The 23970-nt window shown below is 47.0% G+C and overlaps 1 protein-coding gene across 1 annotated transcript; it reads left to right on the plus strand.

Moving 5' to 3' along the window:
• The first annotated feature begins 5199 nt into the window (after nt 1-5199).
• Nucleotides 5200-23970, plus strand: pudp (pseudouridine 5'-phosphatase). Its single transcript, XM_079336121.1, has 4 exons — nt 5200-5308; nt 6027-6245; nt 6783-7012; nt 23398-23970. The coding sequence occupies exons 1-4, from the start codon at nt 5245-5247 to the stop codon at nt 23572-23574; spliced, it is 690 nt and encodes a 229-aa protein (XP_079192247.1). The 5' UTR covers nt 5200-5244; the 3' UTR covers nt 23575-23970.

The following is a 23970-nucleotide window of genomic DNA, read 5'->3' on the forward strand; positions in this document are numbered from 1 at the left end:
CACGCCGAAGAGAGGAAAAATCTGATTAAAAACACAAGGTCACGAGTGTCTGAAAGAAGACATCAGACTACCCTTAAAGAGGAATCGAATTCTGATCATGGCCGTGTTTGGAGAACACTCGAGGTCGTGACCTCTCTCACGTCCGTCAGGATTACTTTCAGCGTGTTCAGGAGGGATTCTGACGTCTGTAATTTTGAGTGTTGAAGAAAAGTTCAACTGTGAACCAAAGCACTGGAGCTGTAAAGATGGACATTTTAACATAGAGCTCTATGGAGACTGACTCACTGTAGGAGACAGACTCTCGTGGACACTGGAGGAACTGCAGCTGAACATTTTAACATAGAGCTCTATGGAGACTGACTCATTGCAGGAGACAGACTCTAGTGGACACTGGAGGAACTGCAGCTGAACATTTTAACATAGAGCTCTATGGAGACTGACTCACTGTAGGAGACAGACTCTCGTGGACACTGGGGGAACTGCAGCTGTAAAGTTGGACATTTTAACGTAGAGCTCTATGGAGACTGACTCACTGCAGGAGACAGACTCTAGTGGACACTGGAGGGACTGCAGCTGTAAAGTTGGACATTTTAACATAGAGCTCTATGGAGACTGACTCACTGCAGGAGACAGACTCTCGTGGACACTGGGGGAACTGCAGCTGTAAAGTTGGACATTTTAACATAGAGCTCTATGGAGACTGACTCACTGCAGGAGACAGACTCTAGTGGACACTGGAGGAACTGCAGCTGTAAAGTTGGACATTTTAACATAGAGCTCTATGGAGACTGACTCACTGCAGGAGACAGACTCTAGTGGACACTGGAGGAACTGCAGCTGTAAAGTTGGACATTTTAACATAGAGCTCTATGGAGACTGAGACCCAACTGCTCAGATTCCACAGCTGAATATAATCATAGAAGTCTCAGTATCTTCGTCTGCAGCTCCTCTCCTGTGAACTTGATGGTATTGACATTCAGTTGGAGAGCTCCTCAAACGCACCCTGAGGAGACGCAGCGAGCAGCCGCCTCAGGTCGGGCTGCACAGATCCATTTGGAGATGTGGCGTATGCATAAAGGCCCCGCGTGTTTACTGCGGCCGCTTTGAAGCTGAGCCCTGACAGGTTTGTTGTTCCACCGCTGAGCACTTAAAAGGAGAAAATATATCCCAGCTGATGCTTCACTTAACCTCCCTACAACATGACTTTTGTCTTCTTTGTGTGTGTGTGTGTGTGTGTGTGTGTGTGTGTGTGTGTTGATACCCCAACTTCAAATCTGCAAGTTCACCTCTGCATTCGAGTTCCTCACATTGAAAAAGAACACGCAAACACAGCTCCTCGTCCATTATGCAGGCTGCGTTCACACCTTTAATCCTCGTGCTACCTGAACTTCTCCTCTTGATCTTCAGGTCGTGCGGGATGCAACTTTTAGAAATCGCCGAGTTTGTCTTCGTGTCGCTCTGAGTCCAGAGGGTCAAGTCGAGGCACGAACAAGTGCGAAAAAGTCTTTTTATATGTTCTGTTGTCATTTCTAAATCTGTAGTAATCACTGATAAATCTGCTTCCTGCGTGCCGGGGGCGTGTCACACTCCGACAGTAACACCGGGAGCGTTTTCCTTCTCATCTCTGTAATAGCTGACCGGTCTGAGACCGAGACTGATTTCAACCAGGAAGTGTGTTATCATCCATCCATCCATCCATTTTCTGCCGCTTATCCGGGGCGGGGTCACGGGGGCAGCAGTCTAAGCAGAGACACCCAGACTTCCCTCACCCCAGACACCTCCTCCAGCTCTTCCGGTGGGACCCCGAGGTGTTCCCAGGCCAGCCGAGAGACATAGTCTCTCCAGCGTGTCCTGGGTCGACCTTGAGGCCTCCTCCCGGAGGGACATGCCCGGAACACCTCCCTAGGGAGGCGTCCAGGGGGCATCCGGACCAGATGCCCGAATCACCTCAGCTGACTCCTCTCGATGTGAAGGAGTAGCGGATCTACTCCGAGCTCCTCCCTGGTGACCGAGCTCCTCACCCTATCTCTAAGGGTGCGCCCAGCCACCCTACGGAGGAAGCCCATTTCGGCCGCTTGTATCCGAGATCTCGTTCTTTCGGTCCTGACCCAAAGCTCATGACCATAGGTGAGGGTAGGAACGAAGATCGACCGGTAAATCGAGAGCTTCGCCTTTCGGCTTAGCTCCTTCTTTACCATGATGGACCGATACAGCGACCGCATGACTGCAGACGCCGCACCGATCCGTCTGTCGATCTCACGCTCCATCTTCCCCCCGACTCGTGAACAAGACCCCGAGATACTTAAACTCCTCCACCTGGGGCAAGGACTCCCCACCGACCCGGAGAGGGCAAACCACCTTTTTCCGGTCGAGAACCATGGCCTCAGATTTAGAGGTGCTGATCCTCATCCCATGTGTTATCATCATGCGTTATCATGACTTTAATTAACGAGTGCTTGTTAACATTTTAACATCTGAGCAGACTAATCCTTGTTCCCTCCTCGTCCTCCATCGTAGCCGCCTCACACCGAGATCTTAAAAACAGGCAGGAATGAAAAAAAGGTGCAGCTCATCCGCACAATATCAAGATGTTTCCAGCGAGTGTGCTTCAACATTACAGGAAGGAACGACACGCTTTGTGAAAGAGGACGAGGCACAAACAGCTGCAGCAACCACAACTTTCGAGCTGCTGCCTCAATTATCATTGTTTGTCACACAGATACTGTGTTGGGTACAAACTAAGCATGATGTGCAAACTCCAAAGTCCCAAACACAGTCATTAAATGAGGCTAGCAGACAAACAGCAGCCCGGTGTTGGTGGGAGGAAAAGTGGCTGTTTTTATCAATGGAGCCTGGCAGCTGTGCAGAGCAGCAGATCTCATCCTTATCTCACCCCAGCATATGTAAAAAGTAGAGCCCAGGTTTAGAAATACAAGGTTTCCCCTCTAACAAGCACCCTGCCAATCATTTTCCTCCGTGCCTCTGAGGTCATGTGCAGAATACGGAGCGGGAGAGAAAGGGTTATTTAGGCTATGTGAGGTAGGAATGAGGTAAAGCAATCAAACTCCTTGATGGAGTAAACTGTGATCTATCCATCACATCAAAGCTGGACCACACTGACGGGTAATGAGCAACCAGATGAAGGTTTATTTATGGATCTCAGCGTGATAATTAGGCAGCATCGCAGCCGTGTACAGCTGTGAAACGGAGCGTGTGTGTGTGTGTGTGTGTGTGTGTGTGTGTGTGCAGCAGCAGTCCCACTCCAGAGGGAGAAGTGAAAACTAACTAACAGTGTTTCTGCCTGTGATTTCCACCACTCCACTATTTATATCTACAGACACGTCGTTTGAGTCAGACAGCAAAGTGTCGCTCCGGGCTAGCTTCATAGCAATCTCCTGCTACTTCTTCCAGACTGTCATCTCTTTTTGTTGCTGCGCTGATTTGCGGGATTGGAAGCATCAACGGGTTTATACTCTTTGCTGCTGCTGCTGTTTCCTTTGCCTTCATGGTACCGCCGGAGCGATATAATAATATTTTTTCTCTCTTGTCAGGGTTGTTAAACTCCCACGCAACAAGGGAAGTGCACACATTTCATCATGACATTGTGTTTTTCCTCGTAGAAACAACTGAAGGTTCCCGCTCCCTCTCGGCGCTCTCCGTGTGTCCGACACTCTAAACTCCACAATTTGACACAAGCCGCCTGGACTTAAAGCCTGCGTTTCACTCCCCAATTAGGTCTGAAATCCACAGGCTCATTAAAACATTCAGGTTACAGGGTTCTCTCTCCCCCCCCCCCCACACGACGTATCTCCCACACTAACAAGACGAACCCTGTTAACATGGAGCTTCCAATTATTCCGAGAAATGTAGCAGCGCGGTGAGCAGCCTTTTGTGAGTAATTTGCAGGAGCGCGTCTCTGTGACACACTCTGGAGGACGGGGATGTATGACGCTGAATCTTCACGTGTATTTGTTATTCAGCAGGTTGAAGATGAGCACCTGTGTGTTGATTGTGCAGTAAGTGTGCACTTTGACAAGTTGTTGATTTTCTCTTTAGCACATAAAGGTCAGATTCAGGGTCATGCAACAGTTCAGTAGTGCTCGTCTTCGTCTGCATTTATCCGCTTAATAAGAAGCTTTTTTAGTGTTTGTCCAACATCTCTGTCTGCGTCTTCTCTCCCACTTACAGTTCTGACAGTAAACTGTCGTGCGAGTAGCCACCGTCTGTTTCTTTTTGCGTAATTACAGAAAAGCTAGAGGCCTGATTTCCATGAGTCGAAGGCACGATTTTTAAATCTTCACCCATTTTAAAATCACGGAGACCACAGACGTGAGGACAGTTTCAACCTTTTTGTTTGACATTGGTAACCTCCAAACCGCACACTCCTGACGATAGATGAAGTTTGATGATAGGAAGGAAGGATGACGTATCGTGAATCGAGCAGCAGAGGAGGTTTGTGAACCTGCAGCTCTCTCAGAACGCTCTGTTTTCGTGTGTGTGTCTCTTTAAATGAGCCTCACCCCCTTGAGTTTTCTCCCGTTGACATCCTCAGCTGGAGAGAATAAAAATAGGCGGACCTGCTCTGAAACGCTACTCTAGTCTAGGGGTGGAGTTGATGAGTGGAGATACCAGGTTTTTAACCAGAATCCCACTGTGACATCACAAGGGGAGCACATGTGAAACGGACTTCTGTAGACTTCTGTAGACCACAAACAAACGACTGGGTGATATTATTTCATATTTTTCGGGGTCTATAGACTCTCAGATTACCCAAATAAATGTTCAAAAACATTGTAAAAGTGGATTTAAAAAAAAAAGAAGTTAGCTTTAATATTTGTATAAAATTCTGTTATTTCTTGTAGTTACTTATTGATGAAAAATCCTCTGTAAATGTGTTGTGAAAACCATAAACTGACGGATAAAAAATTAACTTGATTGAAACTGAACTTTGGAATCCCGTCCTGGACTTCTTTACCCAGCAGCCTTTGCGCGGGGGACGACCGAAAAACTATCCCGGAAATAATTTGAAGCTTCAAATCCAAAGTTTTTCACTGACAGCGCATTTCCGGCACATTTATCGAACAACATTTCCTTAATATGATTATATTCTTTATTGTTTTTAACATCAAATGATTTCAGTGGCTGTTTTTTACCAGGACTTTCAACTCCGTGTCAGTTTTTATTTGTCCCACGCGTCACTAAACGTCTCACACGCGACACGGAACCAAAACTCGTGAAAGAAACATGTCAAGCTCCGGCTACACACCTGTGAGCCATGTCTTATTCGACATGGATGGATTATTGTTAGGTCTGGACACGTATTTCATGTTTTTACTCAACAGTCAACACGAGGATTTACCTACGCTTAAAGCGTTATCCATACAGACATTCTTGCCGAACTCCGTAGGAAATAGTTAAAGTTAATTATTTTCTGCACATTTCTTTAATAGCGTTTTTAATTGAGCACTTCTTAGTGGTTGTTTCTACACTGTAGCATGTAATGTTGAATTCGGCATACATTTGAAATATCCATCTGTGCTACAAACCTTCATTTTACCCCACTTTCACCCTTCTGACGTCATCAGAGAAACCTCCACATGTTCAGTCTTTAACTGCAGATTTAAGGTTTCAGTGTTGATTGAAATGTTTTTTACTTTTAAAAAAAGGGCCGAATTAAAGAGATTGATCAACTTCTTATTTTTAAAACCAAAATAACACCTTTGACCAATTGTATACCATTGAATTAAAAATGACCGCCCTTTTAAATGATGTTCAATTAGATACTAAAACACTATTTTTTTGGGCTCATGAGTTATTCAAATGACCCACCTGGACTATCATTGAATGCAGATTTAGCCTGAGCAATGAGATGTGTAAATATTATAGTAGAGTGGGTGTTAAAGTTTAAGGTCACAGCCACATATCGTTTCTTCTTTTCATTCACAGATGAAATAGTCTTCTAGTTCGGCTCTAAATGACAGGATATGAAAAAGGTATTATTTTCTCTCTTGTGATTGTCATTGCAGACACAGAGCGGCTGTACACTGTGTCCTTCCAGGAGGTGTGTGACCGCTTTGGAAAGCAGTACACCTGGGACGTGAAGGCGTCGGTGATGGGGAAAAAAGCCCTGGACGCCGCCCAATTTATCCGCGACTCGTTGGAGCTTCCCATGACAGCCGCGGAGCTGCTGGCTGAAACCAGACAGATTCAAGAGAGGATCTTTCCCTCTGCCAAACTGATGCCAGGTACGCCTGATTCAGCACGCCGTTTAACACGAAGAATGAGTGAAATGCAGCTGATGTGTTCCCAGCTGAGGAGTGAACTATCATTAGCTCCTGTGTGGGCTGATGTCCTTTTTATGCTGCGTGTGGGAGGGCTGCTTCCTGTGTTTGTGCATACACATGCACACATCATGATCTTATGATCACGTCAGTGAGTGAAACAAATATTATGACACAAATCAAGAGAAACAGCATTTTTGAGGTTATGTGAGACTGACGTCATGAAACAAATCGTCCTATGGATCGTGCAGACGGTTTTCAAAACGTCTAATCACTGTGTGTTTTATAAGCGCGGTCGATGATTCAGCTCCTGCAGATGAAACATCACATCATCGTTGAGTTATAATGGCGAGCGTGAAACATGTTCTGCTGATGCGTTACATCCTGCTACATCCTGGTACTTCTCCTCCACGCTCTTTCAAACTGTCACAGATCTGACGTGAGCGGACATTTCTTTAAAAAGTGGCAATGTTTTTTGTTTTTTTTTCTCTGCCCATTCAGGTGTGGAGAAGCTGATAAACCACCTGAAGAAGAACAACGTCCCCATCGCCGTGGCAACCAGCTCGGCGGGGGTGACGTTCGAGTTGAAGACGAAGAACCACAAGGATTTCTTCGCCCTGTTCGACCACGTCGTCGTGGGAGACGACCCCGACGTGAAGAACAGCAAACCCCAGCCCGACTCCTTCCTGGTCGGCGCCAAACGATTCCGCCCGCCGGCTCCTCCAGAGAAGGTCGGTACAGACGAGAACAGCGTGTCAAACTGGGACCTATCACTGATGTTTCACGTCTGCGAGTTATTGAACATATCTGTCGGTTAGCATGTTACTTATCTGCATTAGTTGTCCTTCTAAATGTCACTGCGAGCGTCGGAGTGACTAATGCACTGAAGGAAGCTCTCAGCTGATCTCTGAGCTGTCAATCATCTCCTCGCCGCTCTCACCTTCTCTGTAAGTATATGTTCATGACAGTAATCTCTGCAGGTTCGCAGCCTTTATTCATCCCACGGGTTTATCTGCTTCCTTTTGTCACCGAGCAAACAGGAAATGAGAGTTTGAGGATCCGGCTTGTGGTTTTCCAAATCTCCGAGCGTATTTTTGGACGTGTTTTGACACCGTCACAACTCGAGGCCAACATAACCCGAGAGGGTTTACGTTAATCTCAATTCTCCAGGTTGCTGCTGCTGCACGTGGAGTAACAGCTCGTCGCCGCCCAAGAGCTGTCATCCTTCGCCCACAAAAAACGCGCCGCAGATATTCTACAGAGAACTTTGTAGTCAGTTTCTCGTGGCGTCCAAACTCTCTCACGAGGTTTCTCTGCAGTCGTTTAATTCAATAATAAGTGCCACGCACCTTCGTGTCAGAGCTCTTCTCACCAGCGCTCATTGTTGCTAGGTAACAAAAGTGAACTTCTGCTTCCCTCGGTAATGTCCGGTAGGTTTTTTTTAAGCTCTATTTCATTAATATTTCCTTTAAAGGTCATATATTTTCTTCCTATTCAGTGTAAGTACACATCAGAGCTCCTCTTCATCATGTGTGTGAAGTGTGTTGTTGTAAATCCACTCTGATCCTGTATTTAATCATGTCTATAAACCCCTCTATTTCAGCCCTGCTCAGAACAGGCTGTTTCTGTGTCTGTAGCTTTAAATATGTAAATGAGCTGTCTGGCCACGCCCCCTCTCTGAAAGGGCTCGGGTGTACTCGCTGCTTTCTGGCTCCATGTCCTATTGTTTACGGTGAGAAGGCAGACTCAGAGGGCAGAACAAACACCTAGCTGTGGGAGTGTCACCCACCTGGGGGAGGGGCTACTGCCCTTTGTGATGTCATGAAGGGAACATCTCCAAACGGCCTGTTTGAGCAGGCAGAAGACGGAGAGGATGGACTTATCCAAGCCTGTTGATTCTCAGGATGTTACTCTGAGCTTCACGCTCAGATCTGCAGCACATAGATCCTGCCTGTGTGTCATACACTGTTCTACGTCTGCTCGTATTCAGCTTCCTGTGTGTCAGCAGATTGCTTCTCGCTCACAGACGTCGAGTCTGCCGTTTTGCCGCGATGCAGCAGGTCGTGATGTCAGCCGCTCTCTGCCCTCATATTTCCAGCAGCGGGCTTTGATCACAAGTGGAGAGCTGTCGGGGGTTCACGGGCTGTTGAAGAGATATTTTCAGACACTCTCGAAGTCTTTCTCCGAGTTGAGTCGCTCTAAAATAGCTGCCAAATATCTCTGTGAAAGGCGGCGAATGACAGTGTGAGGGCTGACCTACTTTTATAGAGGCACTCTCACTCTGAGGACCACACAGGAAAAAAACATGGAGGACACATTCACTGCGGATCATTGAAGCTCTGTGAACGAGTTTTACACGTAAACAGATTTTGGATGGATTCATATATGCTCAAACGTGACAACGCAGCAATATGGATTGGCAAAAGGAGCTCAGTTTGGTGAGCGCAAATAGCCTAGCGGTTCTGTTCCATGCACAGAGGTTCAAATCCGACCTCGACCACTCTCTCTCCTCCCAACACTTCCTGTCTCTTCAGCTTCACCGTCCATTAAAGGAAGAAAGGCCCAAACACAAAGACGTCAGATTTTTTTATCTTTCACCTGACGCTTTGCATCATGGGAAACAAAACGACAGGGACGACTGGTCTGATGCAGACTGTGCAGATTTCTCCTGAACCAGAACTGGGTGTTTTTGACTTTCACGTCTGAACAGATGTCATAATGGCGTGCGGTCATGTCATAATGGCGTGCTTGTTTTTTTTTCAGCTTTTAATCACAACTGAAAGTCCTCCCATTGGCCTGTTGAGCCAGAATAGTTGATTTGTACTTAAGTCCCGCCTCTGATTGGGTTCCTCTGACCACGCCTCTGACCACGCCGTTGCGTGCAGAGCTGTTCGAGATGTATTCGTGTCCCACATGTGGAGCCGAATAGGAGATTCAGTGCTAATCAACATTGACGTTAACCTTCCAAACTCGGACGCACAAAGGCTGGGCAGCTCGCCTCTTCGCGGCTGGAGACGTGTTCCCACTGATTTTAAACACAAGGCCTGGACAGCACTTGTTTCCATTCGGAGCTTGGATTCACTCAGAGGTTCTTCTGCTGTTCAACGAGCAGTGAAAGCGAAAGGACGACTATTCATGTCACTTTCAAAGCATCGCCTTCCCCTCGCACGTCCGCTGCATTCACGAGCGCCGAGCACAAAGAAGGAACTGGCAGCGCGCCCTCGCAACGTGAACCCTGTAAAAAAAAACAGATCAAATTCTTCCTAAAGCAAATAAGTCCTTTTTTATGAACAGCCGCCCACGCACGACTCGCTGCGTTCAGCGTTAATGCAAACACGTCCGAGGTCACTCATCTCAAGGTTTACAGGATATTGATTGGACAATAAGAGAGCAGCTGACTTTCTGTTTGTACATGAGAACTGCTGCAGGGACAGACAATATGATGAACATGGGAAAAAAAAAGCCATGCTGCAGTGAGTAAACGTGACGATGTGAATGGAATCAAACTGTGTTCTGTTTCTAAAAAGCTTTCCGCTGCCAGCTTCAGGTCGGGGGGCTGAAACATTGAGAAACAGACTCTGAGCGTCCGGCAGCCTCGGTGTCTGGACTCTCATCTCACCTCTGCCTGGCTTTCTGCCACTGCAGAGCGTTTGAACTTCCTCACTGACCTCTACGAGAAAAAGAACAACATTTCCCCCAGAGTCTTCACCTTGGCTTCCTTTATGGAGGATGTCAATATGAGCAGAGTATATATAGTTAGGAAGGGACTTTCCTTTTTGAGAGCTGTGTGGTCAGGAATGTGTACAGGGAGACTACTGAAACCAGAGAAGCCATTTTGTTATGTAGTTGGTCAGTAGGTTATCTTGGTTGGACAGTTTTTGGTGGGTTAGTTGGCTGTTTTGTAGTTCATTGGTTTATTCATTGATTGCGTGGTTGGATGGTTTGTTTTTGGTGGGTTGGTGAGTTGGTTAGATATTTTGTTGGCTGTGTTGTTGGTTGGTTTCTTTTTGGTGGTTATTTGGCTGCTTGGTTCGTTGGTTAATTTGTTTGGTTAGTAGGTTGTCAAGTCACTTAGTTGATTATTTGGTTTGTTGTTTGTTTGGTTGGTTTATCAGTTGTTTAGTCTGTAAGTTGATTGATTAGTTGGTTATTTGGCTGCTTTGTTGGTTGGTTGGTTGGTTAATTGGTTATTTTGTTGATTATTTGTTGGCTACCTGGTTGGTTGGTTGGTTGGTTATTTGGCTGCTTGGTTGATTGGTTATTTGGTTGGTTATTTGGCTGCTTGGTTGGTTTGTTTTTGGTTGGTCATTCGGCTGCCTGGTTGGTTATTTGGCTGCTTGGTTGGTTATTTGGCTGCTTGGTTGGTTATTTAGCTGCTTGGTTGGTTTGTTTTTGGTTGGTTATTTGGCTGCTTGGTTGGTTAGTTTTTGGTTGGTTATTTAGCTGCTTGGTTGGTTAGTTTTTGGTTGGTCATTCGGCTGCCTGGTTGGTTATTTGGCTGCTTGGTTGGTTATTTGGCTGCTTGGTTGGTTATTTGGCTGCCTGGTTGGTTATTTGGCTGCCTGGTTGGTTAGCTTTTGGTTGGTTATTTGGCTGCTTGGTTGGTTATTTGGCTGCTTGGTTGGTTAGTTTTTGGTTGGTTATTTGGCTGCTTGGTTGGTTAGCTTTTGGTTGGTTATTTAGCTGCTTGGTTGGTTAGTTTTTGGTTGGTTATTTAGCTGCTTGGTTGGTTAGTTTTTGGTTGGTCATTCGGCTGCCTGGTTGGTTATTTGGCTGCTTGGTTGGTTATTTGGCTGCTTGGTTGGTTATTTGGCTGCCTGGTTGGTTATTTGGCTGCCTGGTTGGTTAGCTTTTGGTTGGTTATTTGGCTGCTTGGTTGGTTATTTGGCTGCTTGGTTGGTTAGTTTTTGGTTGGTTATTTGGCTGCTTGGTTGGTTAGCTTTTGGTTGGTTATTTAGCTGCTTGGTTGGTTAGTTTTTGGTTGGTCATTCGGCTGCCTGGTTGGTTATTTGGCTGCTTGGTTGGTTATTTGGCTGCTTGGTTGGTTATTTGGCTGCCTGGTTGGTTATTTGGCTGCCTGGTTGGTTAGTTTTTGGTTGGTTATTTGGCTGCTTGGTTGGTTATTTGGCTGCCTGGTTGGTTAGTTTTTGGTTGGTTATTTGGCTGCTTGGTTGGTTAAGTTTTGGTTGGTTATTTGGCTGCTTGGTTGGTTTGTTTTTGGTTGGTTATTTGGCTGCTTGGTTGGTTAGTTTTTGGTTGGTTATTTAGCTGCTTGGTTGGTTAGTTTTTGGTTGGTCATTCGGCTGCCTGGTTGGTTATTTGGCTGCTTGGTTGGTTATTTGGCTGCTTGGTTGGTTATTTGGCTGCCTGGTTGGTTATTTGGCTGCCTGGTTGGTTAGCTTTTGGTTGGTTATTTGGCTGCTTGGTTGGTTATTTGGCTGCTTGGTTGGTTAGTTTTTGGTTGGTTATTTGGCTGCCTGGTTGGTTAGCTTTTGGTTGGTTATTTGGCTGCTTGGTTGGTTATTTGGCTGCTTGGTTGGTTAGTTTTTGGTTGGTTATTTGGCTGCTTGGTTGGTTATTTGGCTGCTTGGTTGGTTAGTTTTTGGTTGGTTATTTGGCTGCTTGGTTGGTTAAGTTTTGGTTGGTTATTTGGCTGCTTGGTTGGTTAGTTTTTGGTTGGTTATTTGGCTGCTTGGTTGGTTAGTTTTTGGTTGGCTATTTGGCTGCTTGGTTGGTTAGTTTTTGGTTGGTTATTTGGCTGCTTGGTTGGTTAAGTTTTGGTTGGTTATTTGGCTGCTTGGTTGGTTAAGTTTTGGTTGGTTATTTGGCTGCTTGGTTGGTTAGTTTTTGGTTGGTTATTTGGCTGCTTGTTTGGTTATTTGGCTGCTTGGTTGGTTAGTTTTTGGTTGGTTATTTGGCTGCTTGGTTGGTTAAGTTTTGGTTGGTTATTTGGCTGCTTGGTTGGTTAGTTTTTGGTTGGTTATTTGGCTGCTTGGTTGGTTTGTTTTTGGTTGGTCATTTGGCTGCTTGGTTGGTTAAGTTTTGGTTGGTTATTTGGCTGCTTGGTTGGTTAGTTTTTGGTTGGTTATTTGGCTGCTTGGTTGGTTAGTTTTTGGTTGGTTATTTGGCTGCTTGTTTGGTTATTTGGCTGCTTGGTTGGTTAGTTTTTGGTGGGTTAGTTGGTAGATTGTTTTGTAGTTCATTGGTTTATTCATTGATTGGGTGGTTGGTTGGTTAGTTTTTGGTTGGTTATTTGGCTGCTTGGTTGGACAGTTTGGTGGGTTAGTTGGCTGTTTTGTAGTTCATTGGTTTATTCATTGATGTCGTGGTTGGATGGTTTGTTTTTGGTGGGTTGGTGAGTTGGTTAGATATTTTGTTGGCTGTGTTGTTGGTTGGTTTCTTTTTGGTGGTTATTTGGCTGCTTGGTTCGTTGGTTAATTTGTTTGGTTAGTAGGTTGTCAAGTCACTTAGTTGATTATTTGGTTTGTTGTTTGTTTGGTTGGTTTATCAGTTGTTTAGTCTGTAAGTTGGTTATTTAGCTGCTTGGTTGGTTATTTAGCTGCTTGGTTGGTTGGTTATTTTGTTAATTATTTAGTTGACTGCCTGGTTGGTTGATTGGTTATTTAGTTGGTTATTTGGCTGCTTGGTTGGTTGGTTGGTTGGTTGGTTAATTGGTTATTTTGTTGATTATTTGTTGGCTACCTGGTTGGTTGGTTGGTTGGTTATTTGGCTGCTTTGTTGATTGGTTATTTGGTTGGTCATTTAGCTGCTTGGTTGGTTATTTGGCTGCTTGGTTGGTTTGTTTTTGGTTGGTTATTTAGCTGCTTGGTTGGTTATTTGGCTGCTTGGTTGGTTTGTTTTTGGTTGGTTATTTAGCTGCTTGGTTGGTTATTTGGCTGCTTGGTTGGTTTGTTTTTGGTTGGTTATTTGGCTGCTTGGTTGGTTAGCTTTTGGTTGGTTATTTGGCTGCTTGGTTGGTTTGTTTTTGGTTGGTTATTTGGCTGCTTGGTTGGTTAGTTTTTGGTTGGTTATTTAGCTGCTTGGTTGGTTAGTTTTTGGTTGGTCATTTAGCTGCTTGGTTGGTTTGTTTTTGGTTGGTTATTTGGCTGCTTGGTTGGTTAGTTTTTGGTTGGTTATTTAGCTGCTTGGTTGGTTAGTTTTTGGTTGGTCATTTAGCTGCTTGGTTGGTTAGTTTTTGGTTGGTTATTTGGCTGCTTGGTTGGTTAGTTTCTGGTTGGTTATTTGGCTGCTTGGTTGGTTAGTTTTTGGTTGGTTATTTGGCTGCTTGATTGGTTAGTTTTTGGTTGGTTATTTGGCTGCTTGGTTGGTTATTTGGCTGCTTGGTTGGTTATTTGGCTTCTTGGTTGGTTAGTTTTTGGTTGGTTATTTGGCTGCTTGGTTGGTTAGTTTTTGGTTGGTTATTTGGCTTCTTGGTTGGTTATTTGGCTGCTTGGTTGGTTAGTTTTTGGTTGGTTATTTGGCTGGATTGAATGGTAAGTTGGTTATTAAGTTTGTCAGTTGAGTATTTGGTTGGTTTATTAGTTGGTTGGTTGGTGGATTATCGAGATGATAAGTTGTTTAGTTATTTGGTAGGTAACTCTTCCACCTCTGTCTGGTGTTTCTGACTGTGAATGGCTCCATCATTTACTAAACAAACATCATGCTGTACTGAAGAAGACTTGTGTAGATTTCTATACATCCAGACTTTTCCTTCCACAACTTGAACCTGCTGGACATGAGAAAGAACGCAGGTCACTTTAAATCCATTGGGCTGAACGCTCCTTGCACGGTTTCACCTAAAAAGCTGTAAAAGTAAAGTAAATGGAACAAAGGCTGGATCTTTTTTTTATTAAATTTGGCCGTTTTGGACCCACCATGTTTGAACAGACGTTTGATGCTTTGTGCTCATCTTTTAGAAGCCCCGAGTTAGTACTTTAATATTTTAGATATATCTGTCGCAAACTGGTCTCTTCCCCCTCTAAACATAAAGTAACATCAGATCTCCATCATCCAGCAGCTCTGCCTTCCCCGCTGTAATAATCCCTATCCTTAATAAAAATGATAAGCATCGCATTTCACAGTTTAACCACAAACCCCCTCTGTTTCTCAGACAGCTCCTGGATGATGTAAGAAGCGAGGTGCACTCAAAACGAAATCACTCCAAAAGTGAGCAATGATTGCATCTTCCTCATACTGCATTTGGATATTTGCAGCCTAATTTAACAGGGAAGTCTGATAGATATGTTCTCGCTCACCCCTCTGCTCTCACTTAAAAGGCTTCTTTGCAGTAAATGGGTCCGCCTGTGGCACGCCGCACCTGATTTTTTAATCTGGAGCCGGGCCGGGTTAGGGCTGGCATTTTTCTTGATGAGATATGAAACTGAGGCTCAGAGGGGGAATCGACAGAGTGTTCAGTGGAATAACGAATGATGATGCGTCAGTCCCCGGCTCCCACTCCGTGATAGAGGGGGGGGGGCGAGCGAGCGGGCGGGGAGAAGGAGAGCAGGCAAAGATGGAGGGAGGAGAGAGAGGGCGATGCAAACAGAACAAACAGCCCTTTAGATGACAGCGTCGAAAGGGACCGTATGGCCTTCATTAACTGTATAAAACATGGACGTCGTCTCAGTGACATCACCCACCGGCTTCCAAAGAGGCGCTTTGAAGCCCAACAATGGCGCTCACCATCTTGGAAAAGCTGGTTCCAGAGCGCTCTCTCTCCTCTCATTGGTGGACGACCCTGACGCGATGGAAGACATCGCATCGAGGTTGTGTTTGTGATCCACCGTGACACACGACAGGGGATGAAACACACCATTTTCTTTTGGGGGGGGGGCCAGCGGGTCCCGACCCCCTCCTGGATCGGACTTTGATCGTGCAAAGACGAGAACCCGGCGGGTTTTTGAGACGCGTCAGGAAACTGTCTGATTCAGAGGGACTTTATGAAAATGGCTCCTGCAGCAGAGCAAACGCGTCACCTGACGTGATTGAATGCGACGCTGAGAGAGCCGGAGGCAGAGCGCGGCGAGCAGAGCGCAGCTCGACCGGGCCCTCGCAGGTGAGTAATGTGGTGTCTGCGCCGCCGCCTGAGCTGACCCAGAGCGAAAGAGAACGCACCGCTCTCCTCTCCTCAGACATTTTTCAGCAGTCCGAAGCAACGCCGCTGATGAGACGGGAGATTTTTAGCGAAGGTGCGCTCGGCGGGCCTGAAGAAGATTAATGGAACATGAAAGTGAGCGAGTTCATGATGTGGAGGCGGGAGGGCAGAGGCGAGCGCTTCTTCCTGAGTCGTTAATCATACGAGGCATTACACCTGGGGAAGCCTTATATAATCCATGTATTCAAATCAGGTACAATTAGGACATGAGCAGGCCTTTGTGTCCCATGAGGACTCTGACAGAGCGGACACCACGAAGAGGGTCAGGGCCTTCTTTTTAAAATGCTAACTTGTTTCTTCGCCGCTCTTTAGCGTTGGCGTAGATTTATGACTCGTCCGCCGCTGATCATGACGTCCTTCTGGTCTTCAGTTTGAGACGCTCGTCCCTCCAGGGCAAACTCAAGCCGTCCTCCACAAGTCTTTGGAGAGTGTTTGACGCACATCTGTCACATGATCAGGAAGCATCATGAGAGGTCGTATTTATATCTGTCAGAGCAGCTTTTTTTTTTTCTTCAGAGAGGAGCAGTGAGGGAAGAGAGAGAGAGAGAGAGAGAGAGAGAGCGAGCGGGTACAGTCTGTGAATCCCCTTTTGGTTCACAGGAGCTTCAGATGTTCAGATCATCATACTGCAACAACAAGGCAACTCTAGGATCGAGAGCCGGCCCCGCCCTTTTCGGGTTTTCATCGCCTTTCATCCCTGAGAGCTTTTTACAAGTCTTCACATCAGACCGAGTCAGCTCTCAGTATCTGACCTGACGTATGTTCACGGCCGGCCTCGGGGTCGTCTGGCGCGTTTCAAAATGGATGCAAAAGTTTTCCAAAAACAGCGGTGAAAGGTTTCAAAGCAACTCGGACTCAGAGGGTCACTTCCTGTTTGCTCTCCCTCAGCGTTTGGGTCTAAACAGACCGGGTCCGGGTCAGGCGGAGGGTTTGTAAACACTTAGCCGGCGCTCTGCACGTCTCTTATCTGGAGTGACTCGCTGAAAGCCTCCGCCTCCTTTATCAGCACGCTCCTCGGGATGCTGCAGGGGGGGGGGGGGGGGGGGGGGGGGGGGGGGGTTGGGTGGCGCTGAGATTTTCCACACGCCGCTTTTCGACCAGTTGTTGAAGTCTTCAGGACGTCCACGAGCTGGTCTTTGAGCACTCCCTCTCACGTTGTCTCACCGTGGAGCAGTGGTGAGGGGGGAAAGGAGGCGGGGGCTCACAGGTTCAGGTGCAGCAGGTGTCTGGCATAGTTTGTCCTCTCTCCTGTTGAACTTCACCGGAGGTCTCAAAGTGCGTCCTTTACAAAGGAGCCTGAAGTGGTCACATTTGAATATAATGACTTTAATAATCCGCCCACAGTGAAGGGAAGCCGGAAAAGAGCTGCAGGACGGACTGAAGCGTGGCTGCCTTTTCTTTTATTCGACGGCACGTCGAGGCAGAAATAAAGAGAGGAGAATAAATACATATTTAGTCCTTTTAATAGCAGAACATGAGCTCGCCCCGGGTTTTCCAGTTTGGAACAGGAAACACAACAAAGTGTGCAGAGCAGGGAGAGCCTCGACATGAAGCACGTGAAACGATGAAGAAGAAGAGGGAGCAGATCAGCATGCTGAAGGGTCACCTGGTTGGAAATACTGCACGGGTGCACGTGCGGCTGTAGGTTGTTGTTTTTGTCCCTGACAGGCTCCCGTTGTTCTTGAGAGGATCCATGCAGAGAGAGAGAGAGAGAGAGAGAGAGAGAGCATCACTCTCCACAAACCAGACTGCCAACCAGTCATTGAAGCATGCAGGAGCTGCTGATTTAGCTCGCCTTGACTTTTTCATGTTGATACCGATCTGTGTTCTGTGTTTGATTTGTCCACATATATTTATAGATGCACATTTATGTCACTGATCCCTCAGTTGTCCAGCTCTCGAGGAAAAGATTTGTAAAGATGAGCGTGTTGGTGCGTCACGCCTCCACGCTCTGCAGAGTGAAGATGTTTGTTGTCATCCATACGGCGCCCTCTGCTGGTGACAGAGTGACATCAGCGAGGACGAAACCCGGTCCAGGACGTCTTGGAGCGTCTTCTCCTGGAACGTGGATTTAACGGTGCGTCGTGTTTTCTGATGGAGCCGCTCCGTGGGGGACTCGGGAGTCGGACTCGAACCTGACGAGTGCGTTTGCTCAGCCTCTGCTCTCGCCTTGTTGCACATCCCGCGCTGGAGCTGCTCGGGGCGCCACCATCATTTAGACGATGTGCTCGGCAATCTGTCACTGTCGCTTATTCACTCCGCACCGCTCCCAGGACGCATGTATGAGACACACACACACACACACACAGATGTGGAGTGTGTGTGACACACACGTCGGTGCGTCAGCTTGTTAAAGTCTCTCGTCTCTCGTCCAGGCTGTAAATAACCGCCCGCTTCTTTTCACGCCTCTGCTGGGAACAAACGAGCGAACACGCCGTTCTTTCCCACGCCGCGACGCACAAAGGTGATGCATCGTGAGGACGATTTCAGCAACAACTCCCGTCTTTAGTGTCTGCTCCACAAAAGACCTGGACCTGTCAGCTGTCTGCTCGTCCATCGTGTTGCTCCAACACTTAAAAGGCTGCCTTCTTTTCATCTGCATTAAATATGCTGAGAGTGTGTCGTCACGAGACCAGGACATCCCTGAGACATTTAGGGGTCAAGACCGAGACAAAACCCCGTCCAGTCTGAGCCCGAGACCTTTAAGAAGCAGTCTGGAGACCCATTTCTTCTTCATGTTTGAAGCGTTGAACATCGGATGCGATTAGTCAGAAAAAAAAAAAACATGGCCGCAGCTTCAAACGGGGCTGGCTCGTCTTGAAACCGAGTCCCAGCCCTCATCGGAGCTGAAGCTGGGAGCCAAGGATGCGAGTGCAAAACCCCGCTGAGAAATGAAAAACACGCCCAACCGCGGGCGAAGAGTGACGACGGGGGGAAAAACCTCCTGAATGTTCACGCTGCAGAGGAGAGCTGTCCAATGGGTGTGTGTGGTGAGCGCAACGTCTGCACAGTGAATGAGTGTTTGGGTGGCCAATGAGATTTCTCCGGACACGCCCCTGCAGCCGTGAGTCTGTGTTCAGTCTGGACCGTCCCGGTGAAATGATTTCTGGATCATTTCTTTCAAACTTTTTCGACCTGTTGTCTCCTGCAGCACGTTTGAGTCCCACAGCATCGTCTCTGACTTCACTTTAATGCGATCAATAAATAGTTTTGAAACTGTAGCATTCAGCCAGCGGCGCCCCGTCCTTCACTTTGCATCCTATTAGAACAGATTAGTGATTAAATCCTGCGCCCAGCGCTCTCCTGCAGCTCTGGACTGGAGTGTGATTTCTCCGTAGAAACGGAGAGGCTGTGATTGCGCGCTTTCATGTCATTGTTGACTCATCTCTTTGCATCAAACGGCGATGGAGTGAACGTCGAGAGGGCGGCAGCGTGCTGCAGCCCCCCCGGGGTGAACGCATGCGTCTGATGTGAGAGACGAGCGTGTGATCAGGAAGCAGGAAGCCCCTCCGTCAGGCTGCTCTGATGTCGAGGCGTTTTTTATCGAACCGCTGTCCGCAGCCAAACGAGCTCTGGATCGTCTCCAAATCACATCACATGGCCATCGGATGCTGTCATCCCGCCAGAACTCGCCGCTCTAAAAGGCTTTACTCCTCGCCCCTGTGTGTGTGCACACCTACGTCTCGCTGACTCAGGTGGATTCTGTCGGCTCTGATGAATCTTGCATGTGTCTGTGCAGGCCGGAGGACGGGCTGTAAATCTTAAAGAGAGGATGGGGGAGTGTGTGTGTGTGTGTGTGTGTGTGTGGGGGGATGCTCGCTCTCCTTGCGGTTTCACCCGCAGGGAAAACCTGTCAGGAGAGCAGCTGGCGTCGCGAAGAAGCAACCCTGAGAGCTGAATGAATGTGAGACCGTGTTCATGCAGTAGATCTGTCTGTACAAGAGTCTGCAGCAACTTTCTTTCTAAGCATTATTACCCCATGTCTGAGGCACTAAGACATGCTCATAGTGTCATAATGCGTTCCTTTGTCAAAGAAGAATAGAAAGAGCTCAAGGCTGCTTCTTCCTATCGGTCAGATCTGAACTTAAGAATCTGCCTCTTTGTGACTGTGAGAGAAACTGTGGGATTGTACAGCTTTGTATGTCGCAGCCCTCAGACCTCCTGTCCACATCACGAGTCACTGATGCTCTATGAATCTGCGTTACGAGGATCTATGTTGGCATTTGAAAACAAGCTGATAATCAGTTTTTCTCTCTAAAAAGTTGAAGAGATGGATTTGCCTTGTTACATTTTCACGAGTGTTTAACGAGCAGAACGCCTCGGCTCGCTGTGACAGGAAGTGTCTGCAGCACTCGCTCTGGGCGCTAAGGCTGCTGTGATTGTCGCTATCGTCACATGTGCAAAAAAAGAGGTCGTATTTTTTTTTTACCAGCTCAACCTTTTTACGCAACAGCTGGGTCACGTGTCTGTAAAGTAGGTACAGAGGAATCTGACAAAAACCTGGTTCAATCAAATCTGCAGCTCAGATTTTTAACTTTCAGTCTTCCTGAAACGATCGTTTGTAAGTCACAGACTTACAAGATCACAGGAAGAACTACAAAATCACAGAGAACTACAAGATCACAGAAGAACTACAAGATCACAGAGAACTACAAGATCACAGAGAACTACAAGATCACAGAGAACTACAAGATCACAGGAAGAACTACAAGATCACAGAGAACTACAAGATCACAGAGAACTACAAGATCACAGAGAACTACAAGATCACAGGAGAACTACAAGATCACAGGAAGAACTACAAGATCACAGAGAACTACAAGATCACAGAAGAACTACAAGATCACAGGAAGAACTACAAGATCACAGGAAGAACTACAAGATCACAGAACTACAAGATCACAGAAGAACTACAAGATCACAGGAAGAACTACAAGATCACAGGAAGAACTACAAGATCACAGAACTACAAGATCACAGGAAGAACTACAAGATCACAGATAACTACAAGATCACAGAAGAACTACAAGATCACAGTAAGAACTACAAGATCACAGATAACTACAAGATCACAGAAGAACTACAAGATCACAGATAACTACAAGATCACAGATAACTACAAGATCACAGAAGAACTACAAGATCACAGATAACTACAAGATCACAGAAGAACTACAAGATCACAGATAACTACAAGATCACAGAAGAACTACAAGATCACAGATAACTACAAGATCACAGATAACTACAAGATCACAGAAGAACTACAAGATCACAGGAAGAAAAACAAGATCACAGAGAACTACAAGATCACAGAAGAACTACAATATCAGAGAACTACAAGATCACAGAAGAACTACAAGATCACAGAAGAACTACAAGATCACAGGAAGAACTACAAGATCACAGTAAGAACCACAAGATCACAGATAACTACAAGATCACAGAAGAACTACAAGATCACAGGAAGAACTACAAGATCACAGATAACTACAAGATCACAGAAGAACTACAATATCAGAGAACTACAATATCACAGAAGAACTACAATATCACAGAACTACAAGATCACAGAGAACTACAAGATCACAGGAAGAACTACAAAATTTCAGAAAAGTACAAGATCACAAAGAACTACAAGATCACAGAGAACTACAAGATCACAGAGAACTACAAGATCACAGAGAACTACAAGATCACACTGTGACTGACTCCATGGTCGTTCATTTCCTCCTCTTTCTTCTTTTCTTTCAGCTGTTGCTCGATGTTTATCATCTCTAACTTCACCCTGATCTGCTCGGTATCAGTCGCCATGGTTTCCTGTAGTCAAACAAACCTGCTGCCATCCAGGGTTTGTCGGTGGAGTATTACTAGACACGTAAAGTGTGAGGTGCTCAGAATGGCTAAGTGAGCAGCGTGGATCGATGCAGACATATGAGCCATGAAGGGAGCTCGTGTGGAGCTTTGTTCTGATCCGGACGGCTCGTGAAGGGATTTGTGCGTCTTGGAGAGAAGGATGCAATAACGATGAAGCGTCGGCTGTGTCCGAGCTTTCTTCGCAGGCCTAACAGAGGAAGGCGGCGTACATGCTTTCTTACCCGTGGAGTGGTTCTGTTCATTGTTTTTATGAGAGTCTCTCTTTCTTTGTTGTGAAGTCTTCCTCCACGCGAGCCATCGATCCTCTGTGAGCGGCTCCGTATCTTTGTCTCTCTTTATCCGTCTCACTGCAGCTCATTGGAGGCAGATTAAAGGGTCATTTTTCCGGCTCTCGGGGTAATTAGCAGTTTTAATTGCTCCCAATCAGGGGAATTACCAAGCCGGGCCCTTGGTTGTGTACGCTCAGTGTTTCTGCCGCCATTGTTCCACATCCTCCAGTTTCCAGGCTTAGTGACATCACAGAAGTCAATTACGTTCAGGGGAGAGTGGAGGAGCTCTCTTTGTTCTACCTGAGTATTAGAGGCGACATGAACAAAGGTGCTCGAAGCGTCCTCTCTGTCTTCTGCGCAGCTCTCCACTCACTGAACGTCTTGTTTGCTTTACTCTCACTGAAGTGCTGCTTCCCCGGCACAAACTCGGAGCGGCGTCTTACTCCCTCGTGAACTCACTTTGAGCCGGAGAAGCAGAGAAGCCGAATCAGCAAAGAGGCATTTAGAGAGAGGGATTCCTGCTCAGTGCAGGGAGTCCAATCAATAGTATTTATGAAGAAGAACGTGCAGATGATGGAGGAAACATTAGTCCAGGCGCCCCTCCATTCTGCCGCTTGAATCCAGCTCATGACCACGGGTGAGGGTCGGAGCGATCCGGTACAACGCTACGCCAACCCGCCTGTCAATCACCCGGTCCATCCGACCCTCGCCGTGAACACACTCCGACATCCACCAGGAAAACCTGCCTCAAACGCATGTTCTCATATAATCCGATTGCGAGACGATCCTTTTTGATGGCGTGACATGCAATTAACCTGCAGCAGTGCCGTGACCGCGCAGCGCCGAGAGGGCAGGGCGACCCTTGGAAACGACCTGCGTACGAACTCCTGCAGGACTGTTTTGGCGTACGTCACGTGCACGTGTCTCAAGGATCTCGTCTCCTCCTCAGGGTTCGTCTTGAACGTCGGCCTGTGAAAGCTAAAGAGCAGCTCTACAACATTTTACTCCGGTGGAAACACGGATTCACGCCTCGGCAGGAAACGGACAGATTTGTAGAGATCAGAGAGATAAGGTGGACTTTCATCCTCGCACATTCAGGTTATCTGTCATTCATTTGACTCCCACACGCTTCAGTCTGCACCAGTAAATATTCATGTGTGCTGATTAGTCGGCATCCTCCTCTTCCTCTCTCTCTGATTATTAGATACTGAAAAACGATTAACCTGCCGCCGAAGGTTCAGACGTGTTAATTCGCCGCAGCTGTTCGTCCAACACGTGCAGGCAGAAGCGTTCCCAGTTAGCCTCCGCGCTTCCATCGCGTGACGAGCGTTCACGATGATGTCACTCCGGCTGTTCAGGTCGCTGATCCCTCGCTGTGTTGGAGCGTCTGTGACCCGAGTCAGATGAGCAAGGCATGACTTGAGAGTCGTGAAGGCGTTTGAGATGAGGAGGCTGGGAGCTGAGCTGCAGCTAGCGTTAGCGCAGCTAGCATACGTTTGCAGAGACGCCTCTAGGGTTACGTTTGCACGACTTGCTGAAGTGATAGCTAAAACGAGAGTGAAGATTTGTGTCTGGAGGGAGAGCAACAAGAACCCAGAGAAAGAAAATAAAGATTTAAGAGTCGTTCTGTCCTGGACGAAGAAGGAAAGCGGGGCGTTAGAAGAAGATAAATCTGATAACATGGAGATGAAATGGATCCTCGTGGTGTCGAACTCATCAGACTGAAAACAGCTCAGCGAAAGCCTCGGCAGCTAACAGGCTTAAAGGATAATATCACTCAGTGTTTCCTCTCCTCTGTCCTCTGTCCTCTGCTCAGTGTTTGGTGTTCGAGGACGCTCCCAACGGCGTGAAGGCGGCGCTGGCGGCGGGGATGCAGGTGGTGATGATCCCCGACGACAACATGGAGCGGAGCCTGACCCGGGAGGCCACGTTGACGCTGCGGAGCATGGAGGAGTTCCAGCCGCAGCTCTTCGGACTCCCGCAGTTTGACTGAGCGAGTCGAATGATCCCGAAGCTCCTGGAATCGTCGTCTCTGCCGTCTCCCGCTTTCTTTAGATGGCGGGGACGTTAAACGGGCTGTAACGTCTGCCTCTTTAGTTAAAGAGATCCGCCTGCTGCTCTCTGTCCTTGTCAGTACTTTGTGTTAAAGGAGGCTCCTCTGCTCGCTGTAATCCAGTAAAGAGGCTCTCTTCACCCCCCCACAGTCTGCCCATCATGCATGCTTTCTTTAGGGGGGGGGGGGGGTCTGCTGCAGGAGCCTGCTCATCACTGAGAGTTCTTCTATTTCCTGTTCCTCTTCGGATTCGCCAGGACAAAAAACACAAGTTTCTACACTGTCTCTGCCCTGCACGGGATTTTCTAAATCAAATAAAGGAAAGCGTAAAACGAA

This window comes from Symphodus melops, assembly GCF_947650265.1.
Source record: "Symphodus melops genome assembly, chromosome: 23".
NCBI lineage: Eukaryota > Metazoa > Chordata > Actinopteri > Labriformes > Labridae > Symphodus > Symphodus melops.

Bases quoted from the DNA above. Each gene is read 5' to 3' on its own strand.
- pudp (XM_079336121.1), top strand. From the start codon at position 5,245: ATGTCAAGCTCCGGCTACACACCTGTGAGCCATGTCTTATTCGACATG. The intron at 6,246-6,782 runs GTACGCCTGATT...CTGCCCATTCAG, and splicing joins CTCTGCCAAACTGATGCCAG to GTGTGGAGAAGCTGATAAAC. The intron at 7,013-23,397 runs GTCGGTACAGAC...TCCTCTGCTCAG, and splicing joins CGCCGGCTCCTCCAGAGAAG to TGTTTGGTGTTCGAGGACGC.